Below are 14,778 nucleotides of genomic sequence, written 5' to 3'. Positions count from 1 at the left end.
GTTTCTAAGCTCAGTCAATAGAAATAGCTTAACTTCTTTTTAGCTTTGCATAGTTCATTTGTTCTTTAAAATAAAGCAAAATATTTATTTGAAAGTTTTGGAACTTGCATTGAGAACTTCATGCATATCTTGTTATAAATAGGGATGTGTTATTTGGTGTCTGTCAAGCCACATCTGGTCTTGCCTTTAGCACAGATAAAAATTTTTAGGGGCTTTTTCATAATGTATAATACAGGTTATCAGCATTATTGCAGCTCATTGTTTAATAAAGAAGGGTATATATTTTCTCATCTTGGATCTTTAGAGTAGCTTGATCTCAGAGAAGAAGTTATTGTGTATGTATGTGTTTTGCTTCTAGAGAAGCTATGTCCAAATGTATACAATTGCATTTTTTAAAGCGTTTATCAATTTAGTCAGACCCATTGTGAAGTAGTATTTGGTTATAGGGTCTTAAAAAGCCCTAAATGTTAAACGTGCTTCCGTATATGCAGTGATGGTACACTTAACCATTGTTTTCCCTGTATTGTTTGTAAATGGACTATTAAGGCTGTCATAAAATAGTCGCCAGTTTTAGGAACTGTCTGAATTGCACGTGCTGTAATGGTGTGCTACCTTCACTGCACATTCTTTGAGGTCCTTGCAGAAGGAACTACACTGATAGGGTGGGGATAAATTGGCAGATTTTGCAAGTATGTTTTGTATCATCATGTGCATTTTTGTTTAGTTTCGTTTGCAAAGCAGATCCAGATTATGGATTTATTTTTCTGATAGTCTAAAATTATAAAAATAACATTTTTATGAATTTAATAAGCAATAAAAATTTGATTCACATGATTGGCATATGTCTTTGTTGCAAATAATTTATAGTGAAAGTCGCATGTTAAGTAAATCTCTATTGTTATGTCTAAGCAGGTAAGAGGTGATGAAATATTCTTGCCAAGTTCAAGCAAGAGCCCTTTTTTAGTACAGGAGCCCTTTAATGTTGTATGATGAAGGTGCAGATGGGAACGGATGACTGCAGCCTGTGCCAGCCGGTCATACAGGAGTGATGTCGTTTTAAGTTTTCTCATAGCATATTCAGTTCTGTTTAAATATTGCAAAATGCTGAATTGTAAATGTTAACCTATCCATGAATAAAAAATGTTGATATTTTATTTAATCAAAAAATAATTATGGATGGTCTGCCTTTATTGTATTATTTAAAGTATTTCATTTTACATGTAGACTACAAGTTATTGCAGAGTTATGTTTTTATAAAGAGAATTTGTTTCTGATGCATAAAAAATAAAAGAGGCAGTCTTTTGCAGGATATAAAACAAATTGTTTGCTTTTGACATGGGCTGTCAATTGTGTGGGTACAGGGGAAAAATTGGTGACGTTTTGTGTGCAAGAGCAGGAGAGACTAAAGTGTTATTGGAGTGTTACTCTCGTTCTGAAATCCCATTGCAGAAAAGAGAGGTTTGAATTCATTGCTTTCATATTCTATGTAAAGAATAAAGTATTTGTGCATGGGAAATGTAACTTTCAGTATTTAAGCTGCTAACTGATAAAACTGAGAAGTGTGGGTGGGAGTGATGATCCTGCTGAGACAAATGTGTTCGTAAGCAGCCCTTTAATAAATAATTGTAAGGAATAGTTGGAAAGCTTCCCCTTTTGCCTTTCATCTGGCAGTTTTTGGTTGTAACTTTGTAAAGGAATAGATATTGACTTCTATCAGGCAATTTTGGAGAAGAGGTGAAGAGCCTTCTCTCATGACTCTGTACGTTTTGTCAAATCGTATACTTACATTTGAAGTGCAAAGTGAAGGCTGATGTCAAGAAATGCCTTCAGCACAAGCTGGTGTTGGTCTCTCATGACTTTCTTCTTTCTTAAAAGTATCAGATTAGATTCTAAAATGATGGCGATCTAGCTGGACGTAGACACGTTTATTGCAGGCTCAGCATCCATTACATATCATTAGCGAAAGGAGGCAAGGGACGAGGGGACCACTTCGATGTCAGTTTGATTCTTTTTAAGGACAAATGCATTCAGATGAAAAGATGCTAACTTTGTCTGCTCGTATACTTAAAGTTCAGAACCTATTACTCTATTTCTCTGTCCTGTTTGTAATGTTATGGTCAATTTCAAAGCAAATACAAATTGTGAGAACAGTAGTGTGAATAGGGGAGCTGGGAATATCAAATTTTGGAAGCTATTTTAAATTATTTAAATATTTATTTTTTAAATGATTTAAATATGGTTTACCAGCATCATATCAGTCTGTTCAAAATGTGTGTACACGTTTGTGCTGTCACTCTTTTTAGCAGTAAAATAGCAGGTACAGCTGAAATAGGGAAATGTCTTTGTATCAACAAATCTGTCATTTCTGACATAAAACGTTTTTTATAAGAGACTCTATTTTTACTTGTGAACAACTGCTGAAAGTCTGTGTGTACTCATGAAAGAGATGCATTCTGTATTTGGGAGCTGAAGTTTCTTGCTTACTAAAGGAGACCTAAGTTGTTTACTCTCTGAAATATGTTACCTTTCTAATTCATAAGCAAAACTCACTTTACTGTACGTGACACGGAAGGATGTGTGAATAAATTTAATTTTATTGCAGTGCATCTCCTTTATTGTTTCTTTGTTACTACTCCTTGGACTTGACCTTCTTCCAGGATTTGACACATCACGTTTGTCCTGTGGGATTTTATATATTACTTTATGTAGTACTTTGCGTTGTCTCATTTGGTTTAAAACAAATCATATATTCATGTCCTAAATGTTTCACTAGTCAGAATAATTAAGTTGATCAGGTCTGAGAGCAATGGAAGGAAAATAATAGGGTCATTGAAGCATTCAGGCTCTAATGGGAACCTGAGTTCATTCAGATATCAAATCCAATAATTGCTTTACACCTGTATATACAGTCCCTGTGAGCAAGTTCACATTAAAGGTTTAGTGGTTCAGTTTCAGTGCTAGTGCTTGAAGGGGAATCTTAGTAGTTTTCAAAAGACTACATTATTTTGAATTTTTCAGCAGTTTGTTGTTTTCATATATCAGTTATAGTCAGCTCTGACTGCTCATCGTTGTGCACTGAAAAATATTTCCGCATATCATACCTCAAGTAAGAAATTCTCACGAGTAATGCATTATAAATTACATCTAATAGCAATCAGAAAAATCTGAGGACTATCTTATGAGTTCCGCTGCTTTGAATCAATTAATGTTAGTCAAGTTAAAGGGATGAGGAGCAGTAGATTTAACTGAATTCTGAGTGTGAAACTGTATGTGTGTGTATGTGATCGTGTGTAGTGCAGCCTCAGGGTCGTAAGCAGCTGTGATTGCTACTTGTAAGAGGCAATTTCAGAAGGGTGGACTAAAAGTCAGTATTACTTAGTGAGATTACGATAGCAGTGAAGCAATAATTGTAACTTTGTGATTTATGCTGAATTCTGTGACAAAATATCTGTGAACACCAGTGGTGCAGGATGCCACAGAAATTGAAGAAAATTTCATCACAAATGAGAAGTTAAAAATACTGAGTAGGAAAAGGAAAATGACAGCTATTCGTAGTAGGTTTCAGTAAATTCCAGACTCAGATGCTGGTCACAGTTCTGATTATTACTGGTCATATTCAACCCGATGCAGTCATTCCTCTCTTTCTTTGTTTTCCCACCTTTCCTTAGTTCTCACTTGAGAATTAAAACAGGAAAAGAAATGGAAAATGGCTGTATGTGTGCCTGCACTGTACTGACGTGAAGGCCTTTTTTTCCTCTGTAATTTTAAAAGCCAATTACCCTTGGAGGGAAGGAGAAAAATAGATTGATTTGTCTTGTAACCCCTGAGGCAGGCATATGTTGTCTCAAACTGAGGCTTTTCCATCTCAACTCTTGTAGAAGAACTTTCAATGCATATCCCAAGTGGTACTACTAACAAAGGAAGCAAAGTTAAATTGAAATATTAAATAGATCATTTAAAGGTTTAAGGAATTTCAGCTTATTGGGCTTAAGCTTTTTTTTTTTTTTTTTTTTTTTTTTTGTGAAGTCCGAGCTAAGCTGTACTAAATCTTATTTTAAACATTGAAAATAAAAATTACAGATGCATTTACAGAAAAAATGTTAAATGTACTAGATTTTTTTCAGCTATAAGTAAGATAAGTTTGACAGAATTGTGATACAAAAGGTCAGCATCACAGACTTCTGTTGCAGAAGTGTTATTTTTCTGTTCCCATACCATGTTGATTGTGCTTACAGCTGGATTATGCTGAGCTGTGAGATGTCTTCACACGTTTAACATTTACATTTCTTATGTTATTCAATTTTAAAGCTTTTTATCTGTAATACAGAATGTAAAGAAGTGCTGTTTTGGACTGCTGGTATTTGTTTTTGTACACAGTTTTGTACAGTGTGTACCTGTTCTGGTTAAAATAAGTGTCCAAAATACTAAATAATAGTAATAATAAATTAAAAAAAAAAAAATTGCTCCCTTAACTCAGTTTTAAAACTTGTATTTTCTTGTTTAATTGCTTGCAAGAAAGATCTTTTAGACAGTGTTATTTTAGAGTGCTTTTTGATGTGCTGCTTTGGTTTCATTTCTCCCATTGCTGATCTTTACCTCACTAAGTGGGGCTTTTTTGTTTGTCTGTTTATTTTTTTAATATGAGAGACACGTTTTGAAAGTTTGAAATTAAATGTGACAGAGATGGGCAGTATCTTAACAGAATTGAGGTTATGAAGAGCTACTTTCTCTCAAGATGCTGTTTCTCAGAAAGATTTTGTTCCAGACACTGAAAGCAGTTTTGAAGCTCTTAATTTCCTTAGTTTATATTCTGTAATTATGTCACTGATACAGGCTAGACGATGTAGAGAACATAGTTATAGCTGGTACGGAGGTGCTCGCAAGATTTTTTGCAAATTCTGCTTCTGTCATTTGTTGTCAATTGCTGTTTCTAAAACAATGTACCTTTCACTTTTGATGAGCTAAAATGACAAAGATGAATGCAGTGAATAAGAAAAACAATCAAGTTCTTGTCATAAGTTTCTTTTCAGAGCAACTGATAATATGCTGTTACATCAAATTGCATTGTAGTTTGGGTCTCAATTTCCCTGTGAATAGATGGCTGAAGGAGAAAACTACAGGCTAGCCAGGATAAAGTGGTACAAATTGATTCTAATTTATCCAGATGTTAATCTTTGACATGATATAGCAAATATTTAGGTATCTTACTCAGATCAAAGACATGACTGTATGTTTCTTTAACTTCCATCTTCTAAAGGAGGAATGCTGATGTCATCAATATCACAGATGCTTTGTTTGTTCCCTGAAATTGTCACGTGTTGTGATAGTTCACATTTAAAACAGAAGTGTCTTGCCTACTCCTTTTTAGCATAGTGTAGTTGTTCTGTTCTTATGTGGAACTTCCTTGATCTTCTGATCGATTTTGATGTTATATTGTTTGTGGTGCTTGCTGAACTACGAGGAACTGCATGAGTGTTTTCCCTTGGGCTGCTCATGAAAACAAGATGTGTTTCAATAGGATTTCCCAGTGAACAAAATTTTACATGAATGAATAAATATTTGATGCAAATGCTTTCATTGATTCCCAAAGGTAGAAAGGCCTTTCAGATTCCCTTACAGGATGCATTTCTACATCCTTTACAAAGTCAAAATTCTTTAAAAAATGAAATGTTAAGTATTTTAATCATTGTTGGGTTCCTTTCTTGTATGATCTTTCTAAAGTCAACATGAGCAGATACCCATTTTAACATGAAACATTTTTTTTTATCATCGAATATGATGATTTTTTTCACCTTGTGATAGGTATTTAAAAAAAAAAAAGTAGCAACTGAGCGTGCAAATGAGTAGAGTGGACTTCTGAATAAGTTAGCATTTCAGAGTTTCCCTTACTGAGGTTTGTATCCTCCAACATGATCACCAGCACAGTAATTGCTAGCTGAGCACCCGAAGACCTATGCTATCCCCCTTTTGAATTCACCATTTTACCACTATTGTGGGATTTATTTATATGATTAACTGAGACATTTTTTGTGTGTTGTTCAGGTTTGAGGGTCCTTTGACCGTTGCATTTGAAGAAGACAAAATAGTTTTAGTAGTACTCTTCTCTCAAAAGCCTCATTGTTTTTTTTTAGCCAGTTTTCCTACAAGTGTTAGATACTTCACCTTTTCCATTTAGCTAACTGCTCAAAATGTTTTTTCAAAATAAATAAACAGTAGTTATCTGTACCAGTCGTGTTTGATTGTTGGCATTTTTTTTATTTTATCCCTAATCTAAGGATGACAATCTAAGTTTTGTATGGTAGTAACTTGAATACTATTCTGATAAGCATTATCAGAAGGTCTGCAGAAAAATAACATTTTGAATGCAATCATGTGTTTGAATTGGTTGCTTTTAATAACATAGTTTTAATACTCTGACTGAAAAAAAAAATTCCTAATGAACTAACCAAATGATGTTCCAAGCTCAAGTTACAGTGGTTTACAGTACACTTATTTATTGTGTTTATTATAGTACCCTAATCTTAATATAAGGCATGTAAAAAACACTTTTTGTGGTTGTTACCTATTAATACAGATTCTAATTGAGTATCTTTAAAATATAGTTTTGTACAGTGTGCCTTTCTCTATTATCAGATAACACAGTCTTATGACTGGGCAGTTCGATCGTACACTGCCTATATTATTACTGGCATTGATTGTTCATAAAAAGTTAGGTTTATAATTAGTAGAGCACAAATGTGCTACCTGGCAAAGTGAGTAAGTAGAAAGCACAACGGAAAAATCATTTAATCTTGATATTGCACTTCTGCAAAATCTCATTTATTTTTCTCCTAATGTAACTGAGTTTCATGCTGATAAAAAGCCACTGAGTTAATAAATCTGTTGCAGCTATTGAGACTCCTCTTTTAATAACAGAACTAATGCAAAAGCATTAAGGAAAGGAAAACATATTTGTAGAGCAAATTTTTTTGGAAAAATATTTTCCTGTTGCTAACCAATGTGCTACTAATTGATTTTAATAGTAGTGTGTTACACATACAGAATGTAAGTGAGAAGGTCTGAAGGTTGAAGTCGCTGAATGACATCGACTTGAAATACATTGCCTAAAAATTTGTATTTTTTATTGCATGGCAGACATTTATACACTAAGCTTATTATGGTCTTGTTATCTTATATTACTAGATTCATATTACAGGTTCAGTGATGCTCAACACCTTTTCAAATATTTTATACGTTGTAGATATTATTTATTCCCAGAACAGTTAAATCAGCCACTGAGGACAGTTATCACTGGACTCTTTACTCTTCGCTGTTAAAGATGAGCAGCAGCACATGTGAATTGGTAACTCTCCATCTTGGGTTTTAGACAGCATTTCTGTGCTCATAATTTCCAGTGCCTAGTGACTGCAACCAGTGTGGAGATTTATTCCCATGCAAAACAGATTGACTTAGGGTAATTTGAATACTTTATGCATGGATAAATTCATTAGGAAAAGGAGGCAAGGCAGAACTATAAAAAGAACAAAATATCTTGCTAAAGGAGCCTTAATTCCCTATAGCATTGGAGATACTCCTATTGAATAGGGAAAAGGAAGGCTGATTTTGCAGAGCACTTGCAGTCTTCACATGCATCCTCTGTTGTGGTCCAGAAATAGTTCACTGATCCCTGACTACCCCAGAACTTCATTTAAAGTTTTTAGGCCATTTCTGACTTGATTAGGTTATAATATAGTGAATCTTTTTCAAAGAATATATTTTACCCATTAGACAGGGCATGTACTGGAATGCCCTGATCCTGTGTCAATGACGGTCTGGTGCTGATGCAAACAAAGAACAGTAACATGGATGTAAAACAAGAGAATACAAGAGGCTATAATAAAAATAAACAGTGACAAAAAAAAAAAAATGAAATTATGCAACAAGACCTCATTTGAAAAAGATCAAGACCTCCAGAAAGTTGAGCAGGGGCACTTAGTTATGGTTGGTAGTTTATGATTGTCATTTTTTCCCATGAAAGACATATTATTCATTGCAATAATTACTGTGTAATATTTCATGCTAAAAGTTCACATTGTACAATCAGGAAATGCTTAGGAAATGGCTGATTTGACTGTTCTATTTTCAACTCGGTACTAAATCATAGCAAGTAGTCTAGCACTTTGGTACTTCCAGCATCTTATAATAGGCTTTCCACTACCATGTTGGTTAGTACAGTCTTAGGGTCTTGATATATATTTTTCCAGAGATTTCTGCACGTAGGTCGTTTATAATATGAGGCATTAACCCAGAATTTTGTTAATTGTGTGCTGTTTCCAAGGGGACAGTGTTTCAAGATTCTCTTAATGCTTTTATCACCTGATTTCTCTGATCAAGAAAATAATTTACTGCTGATTACAGAACTCTTGAACTCAGTCTGGCAGCTGTAGTGTGAAACTTTCCTGATCCAATCTCTTGGTTACTTATTTACATATCATTTGAAATGTTTTTCAGGGCTGTTTGGAAAACCTCTTGATGTTGCACTATCAGTTTTTCAAATCCTACAGTGATTTGTTTTTTCTGTCTTTACATTACAGATAACAGACAAGTGGGTTTGGAAGACTCTCGTACTCGTCACAGTGGAACAAGAGCAGCTCTATGATTCTTCTGATGCCAAAGAATTTAGTGAATTGTTTTATTTACAATTACATTGATATATTTTTGAGAGTTTATCATCCAAATTGGCAACGATCACAAAAGAATACTGGTATTGACCAAATGCAAAAGATGTTTAAGTAATTTTTGTTAAATAATCCACATACTGTATCTTATTACCCCAACTACAAAGATCTGTAAACAGTGTTTAACAGCAAGGTCTTTTTTTTTGTTCTTTTTTTCTTCCTTTTTCTTCCTTTTTCTTCCTCTTTACTTTTTTTCCTTTCCTTTTTTTAAAGCTGGTAATTTGAATGAAAGGAGTTGGGGGTTCCTAGAAAGTGCTTTACATGGCTAAGAAAATAGACCTTTATTGAAAGAATACAGATGTGGATTCCATTTGCAGTTCTCATTTGGACCTGAAAGGAAAAAAGTAATAAAATTGTGTGTTAAAAAATTCAGAGATGAACTGATGTACAGAATCATTTTTGTAACCATAAGAACGCAATGCATAGCCCCAGTGAGGTTGCTGGGAATCTGTATCTCTATGTAAAGCCTGGTGGATTCAGCAAGTTTGGCTCCAAGTAGGTTATACCACATATCTACACTTTTGGTGACTTGAATAATGTATAATCTTATAAAATTATCACTGCTAAAAATAAAACAGAGCATAGGATTTCGCCAAAATTAAACGATACTATGGGCAGAATATGTTTTTAACTGAATATACAGAGAAATTTTCTAATTGTGAACTTATATATTCTTTATACAGATATTTGGGGAAAATATGATTGTCCTATTTTAATTATACTGAAGATACCTTTGTGTAGGTTTTTAGATACGGACTCCATTATGAAGCTATTCAGAGCTGCCTCTGAGTTTTTCCTCTGTTTCTCAGGTAAAACATGTAGCGGGATCTCTGTGGTGGATTTTAGTTCTGAGGGTTTTGCAGCTAAGAATAAGCTCTCTACCTGGAGCACTATATAGCAGAGAACAATGATTGCAGCAATCTGATTTTTTAGGAAACTCCTCCCATTCTACTTTGTATACAGCCCCTGCACTGCAGTACCTCAGGTGAGCAGTCAGCTCGGTAGCTGACACTGTCTATGTTCTGCCACTCAAGAGGGAACTTAACAGTTCTCTTTTCTCCCCGGACTCTAGTTGAATGTACAGTGTGTTTTGGTGTTCAGGTCAGTCTTCACCATTGTTTGTACTGAAGACTTGATGCTTATTTGGATGATTTTAAGTGGGATGGAGGATTTTAAGTGGGAGTTCCAGTAGAACTACTCGTATATTGTTCAACTATGGTATTTTGAAAGACGGGATACAGTGTAGTAGATGGCACTTATTCTCAAGTTATTACTGATTGATGAATTAGTATGAATACTTTCATTGCCTGGGGTTATGGGAAACTTTTAATGGTATAGAAAGAATATTTGGAAGTCACATTACTTTCTGTGCACAAACTGCTAGCTCTAGAGGAGCGTTTGATACTGGGGCGGTGTAATTTTGCACTACTGCTTGAGCCAAGCATCTTTGTACAGTAGATTCTTTTTGCTTATCTGGTAAGATACTTTAAAGACTATCCAGCTGTATAGGGATAAATGCTTACAATTTCAAGCTATGTTCATAAATACACAGTTACTGTAAGAAAAGATAAAAGATACAGCTCCTTATCTGTCCAAGTATTGATTTTTCTATTTTCTTTTTTAATGGTCTTCAAAGGATACAGTTTTTGCCCATTGCTGCATCACTAAACACAAGAATGCAAATGAAGCCTTGTGAAATGTGTGCTGTCAACTAATACTTTACCTAAACTGGGGCTTTTTGTGTTTTTAGTAATTAAGCAAAGTCTTGTATGGTACTTCTGGAAAAAAAATGCATGCAACAGGATTCTGTTCTGTCTCTCAGTTCTTTCAATAAGAGATACAAAGAATTACATTCTGTTTTCTGTAAGGTCAACGTCAACCTTTTACTCAACCATATTAATTTTGGAGTTATAAAAATGTGCTTAATGTGCATAGCCAGTTTAAAAGGATTAGGTGCAGAATGTCAATATAAATTTGTACTACAATCAATAGTGTATTAAAATTCAAATTTTAAAATGAGCATTTTGGGATTTAGAGGTATTGATATCTTTATATGTGAAAACTTAACAGCTCAAAGCAGAGTCTTTATACTATAGCAGTAATTATTAGTGCACAAGTTTTTCATTTCCATGGCTGTATTTTTTAAAAGGTCTGTAAAAGCTGACTGCAGATTCTCAAGAACCAAATCTTAGCAAAAAACAAATCCAAAATAACATCATCATCTAATACTTCTATTTTACTACTATTTTTTTCGTATTTGAAACATTTATATAATTTAATGGACATATCTGTTAGAACAAAAGTGTCTTTCAAAGGAAAGCTAGTTTAGAGGATAATTTATGTAAATATAGGGTGCTTGTATTTATGAAGTCTAAAATATTTTCTGAAATTGATGCTGGTCACTTTGTCTTTTGATAGTTTTTTCAGTCTATATTAAATTGCAGCTATTTTTAATGTTTTTATTATTGATCTGATTTTCAGACTTGTCACATGTTTCTCTAGAAGTGTAGAGTAGTAGCACCTTTTTCAGAAATGCACTTGCCTTATTTTCTAATTTAAAAAAAAAAAATGAAATATATCAGTTAAACTATATTTGTATTCAGAATAATCCCAGAAAGAAAATTGCTGGAGGCTTCATACATAAATTCCTTGCTAATTATTTTTCACTAAATGTCCTCTGAGACATTAAGTTAACAGTATCCTATCACATCTTTTTGCATTCACATTTTACCAGTTAGAAATAATGAAGATATTTTTTTTTATGGTGTTACACTGTTTACATTTCTTAGTTTATTTAAGAGGAAAATGATCTTACCTTTGTAACGAATTAAACTAAATTTGCAATTGACATGGGAATGAATGGTTTAAATCGTATACAAATATACATCTCTGTTGCTTAAAACTACAGGCAGTACTGATCAGAAATGTAAAGACACAGGACATTTTTGCTCAAGTTTGATGAGTTTGCTGAGAAATAGTGTAGGATGATTTGTCATGTATGTTTGTGATTGAGCAAATGTCTTTTCCCAGCACGTAAGTGATGTTTGTTTTGTGTTAACCATATTCTGAACTGATGTTAAAGCCAAAACAAAATTAGTGCCTCAGAGGGCATTGACAAACACCTTCAGGAAGCATTCCTAGAAATACTGTTATGTAATTTGTTCTGATTTTAAAGAACCGTGATCAATATGGGAAATGTTATCCGGAATTAGTGATTCTTTTCTGAAAATGCAGAGACAATTGCAAACATTCTCTTAATTCCCTTCTGTATTATGCAAACAGTTATGAATATATGTATATTTTTGCATTTGTATGTGTGGTATATGTACTACCTCAGAGAAATGCTGTAAAAAAAAAAAAAAAAAAAAAAAAAAAAACCAACTTATTTTGACGATTTCTATCCAAACCACAGTTCATCCATGACCTAATTCAAATTCACTTCACAATGTACAAATGGTTTGCTAAGCTGAGAATCTGGCTGCATTTTAGGTTTGGCTCTAGAAATCTTCTTATAGCTTTTATAAAGGAAACTTTGCAGTGTTTTGCTTTTGCATCCCTCAGGCAAATTATGCTTTGATGGGTGAATTTAGTACGTCCTATACTGAGAATATAGGAAATACTTAAAGCTGGTAATAGTTACGTGGAAGCAAACTTACATAGATTGCTTCTTATCCATTAAACAAAGGCTTGACTGAGTTATATTTCAATGTTTGCCTTCAAACTGGTGAGAGGTCACCATAAAAAAAAAATGCTAAGAGAGAAAGCAGTGTAAAGGTAGCTCATCTCTTATGTGCCATAATGTTACCCATTTTGATACGAGTATTGTTCAAAACCTTCATGTCTCACAGAATGTAAATAATAAAAATAAAATCAAAGCAGTTAAAGCCAAATCCCTCAGCTTTTTCAGATCACGTACTGCTTTTGTGTGCAAGAAAGAGACGCGTAAGCCTGTGTATTCTGCAAGCTGTCACTAGGCACCCACTGATTTCCTAAGAAAAATGTTAAAGGAGAAAGATTTGTTCCTGTAGTGCTTCTTTTAGTGCTATTTGAGGTGATACATATGCCACAGAATGTGAACAATAATTGATTGCGGTTTAGTCAGTATCATGCGCCATTTGGTTTCCCTTTTAGAAGTCATACAACTCCTTGATGCCAAAAAAAAATGAAAGTGACAAAACTCATGCATTTCTATTTTTTAATCAGCTCTGTGTTTGTATGTAATGTTTTAAATAGGAATTTGATGACATTACAGCCTGGCCATTGTTTGTCCATGTATTCTGAAAACTGTAATAAAGATTATGTACATGATTTTGCTAGGTGCAATGTTTTACTTGTTCATAATAGCTATTACCTGTTGAGTTACCATCATCTCAAAATTTGCTGTGTACTTGCTGTGTAGAACTGTCATGCTGGAATTGCTCCCTGGCAGGTTTTAGCTCTCTAGGGCGTTTGGAAATCTGGATTTCTTCTCGAAGGTGTCAAGTATATTTGACTTGAATTGAGGAGGAAGGGTGGTTTTTTAATGAAGGAAAACTTCTCCAGCAAAATAACCAATAACCTGTGTACAATTTCAGAACTAAATCATGGTAATACCAGGTTATTTCTACAAAAGTAACAATAAAAGGGAGTCAATAAAGAAATTAAGATGGGTCCATATTTATTTTAAGTGACTGTGTTCCAGTAAAACAGAGAACACAGCTGGACGGCTGTGGTTGTTTTCCAAATTTATTTTCTTAGCTTGGTTGTAGAAATGGTCTTAACAGAAAACTTGGCTGACTTTAAAAACTAACTGTTGCACCTTTTCTTATGAATGTCACTGTAATGGATTGAACTGTGCAGAAGTGTGGATAGAGCATCTTGGGTTTCTGGAATAAAAACTTAATATTCAAAGTGTATGAAATTCTGCAATCAGCCAAGCTGATGTAACATTCCTCCGGTATCTTTTTATACATGGAAAAGATGCAGTGAGGGGTTGGCTGAAGGCACGGCTTTATTTTAATGAACTGGAGTTAGAATTTTATAAATATATTTATTTTGTTATGGGAGTAAGATGAAGTAAAATAAAAACTTCTAAGTGCTGGCTATAAATGAAAATGCTGAAATTGTCATGATTAAGCAGACGTAGTAATGATGTGTAATGTACACACAGTGTTCCTGTTCCTTATATTTAGGTTAATGCTTTTGACTTCCATCGGAGTCTGGAATTGCTTTTGTCCTCTTGTTTTCCTCCTGGGAGGTTATCAGGCAGAATTTGCCCTGAAATAACCAGCTGCACCAGAATACCTTTCTCAGTAATAAATATGCCTGTTGTTTGCTCACATGTGGACTGCAAGTTCTGGTGCTCTGCCATTTAGACAGAATGACTGCTTTCTTACATCTGGATACTTTTGTAACTTCGAGCTTTATTCTTCCCTTCTTTATTTCCTCTAGTTGCAGTCTCTAAGTTAGCCTTTCTGGATTTATTTTTCTTAACATATTATTATTCTTAATGTATTCTTGGGGCATTGTGACATTATTACAAAAAAGATTTGCTCTGAAGTACTTTGTAAGTACTTCATCGTTATAATTAATCCTTTTGTATAAATGCAAAACTGAGATTAGGACCAAAAAAAAAAAAAAAAAAAAAAAAAAAATCCCATAGAGGATTCTGTCCACTTAAATTCACAGAGTATGGAAAGCTGTTGTGTTGATGTAGTGATGTACCCGATGTAAGGAGTCTGTCTGACAGGTGAAGGACATTGCCTTGTGCGCCAGCCTAACAAAAATACACTTTTTTTTGCCTGAATTCACTGACATGAAGAGAACTGAGATTAGAAAGGCAAAAAGTAGGGATGGAACTGTGAACAAAGAGTTTGAACGACAGTTAGTGAATTTTGAATAGTACTTAAAATAGATCAGCAATATTTTGTATAGCTTATTTACTTTGTGATGGTTCTTGGAAGAGTCATAGCAGCTCTTTCTTAGGAGGAGATGAACTTGCAAACATCAATGAAATCATTTTTATTTCAGAGAGCATAAGGAATTCAAAATTACTTGGAAGCATTCTTACTTTTCACTGGAA

The 14,778-nt window shown here is 34.0% G+C and overlaps 1 protein-coding gene across 6 annotated transcripts in view; it reads left to right on the top strand.

Moving 5' to 3' along the window:
• DIAPH2 (diaphanous related formin 2) overlaps positions 1-13,025 on the top strand; it is a 148,413-nt gene extending 135,388 nt beyond the window's left edge. For 5 of the 6 annotated variants that reach the window (XM_042825412.1, XM_042825414.1, XM_042825413.1 and 2 more), the window contains one exon: positions 8,574-13,025. In XM_042825412.1, the coding sequence (XP_042681346.1) occupies positions 8,574-8,638 (65 nt within the window). In that variant the 3' untranslated portion in view covers positions 8,639-13,025. Of the gene's footprint in view, positions 1-912; positions 1,057-8,573 lie in introns of those variants that run through there. The other variant, XM_042825415.1, reaches the window with a different exon arrangement.
• Positions 13,026-14,778: the final 1,753 nt, after the last annotated feature.

This window comes from Centrocercus urophasianus, unplaced genomic scaffold (genome assembly GCF_019232065.1).
Source record: "Centrocercus urophasianus isolate 14NV4802_14NV808 unplaced genomic scaffold, USGS_Curo_1.0 seq_24, whole genome shotgun sequence".
NCBI classification, from domain to species: Eukaryota; Metazoa; Chordata; class Aves; order Galliformes; family Phasianidae; genus Centrocercus; species Centrocercus urophasianus.
This window is presented reverse-complemented; position numbering and strand designations above follow the sequence as displayed.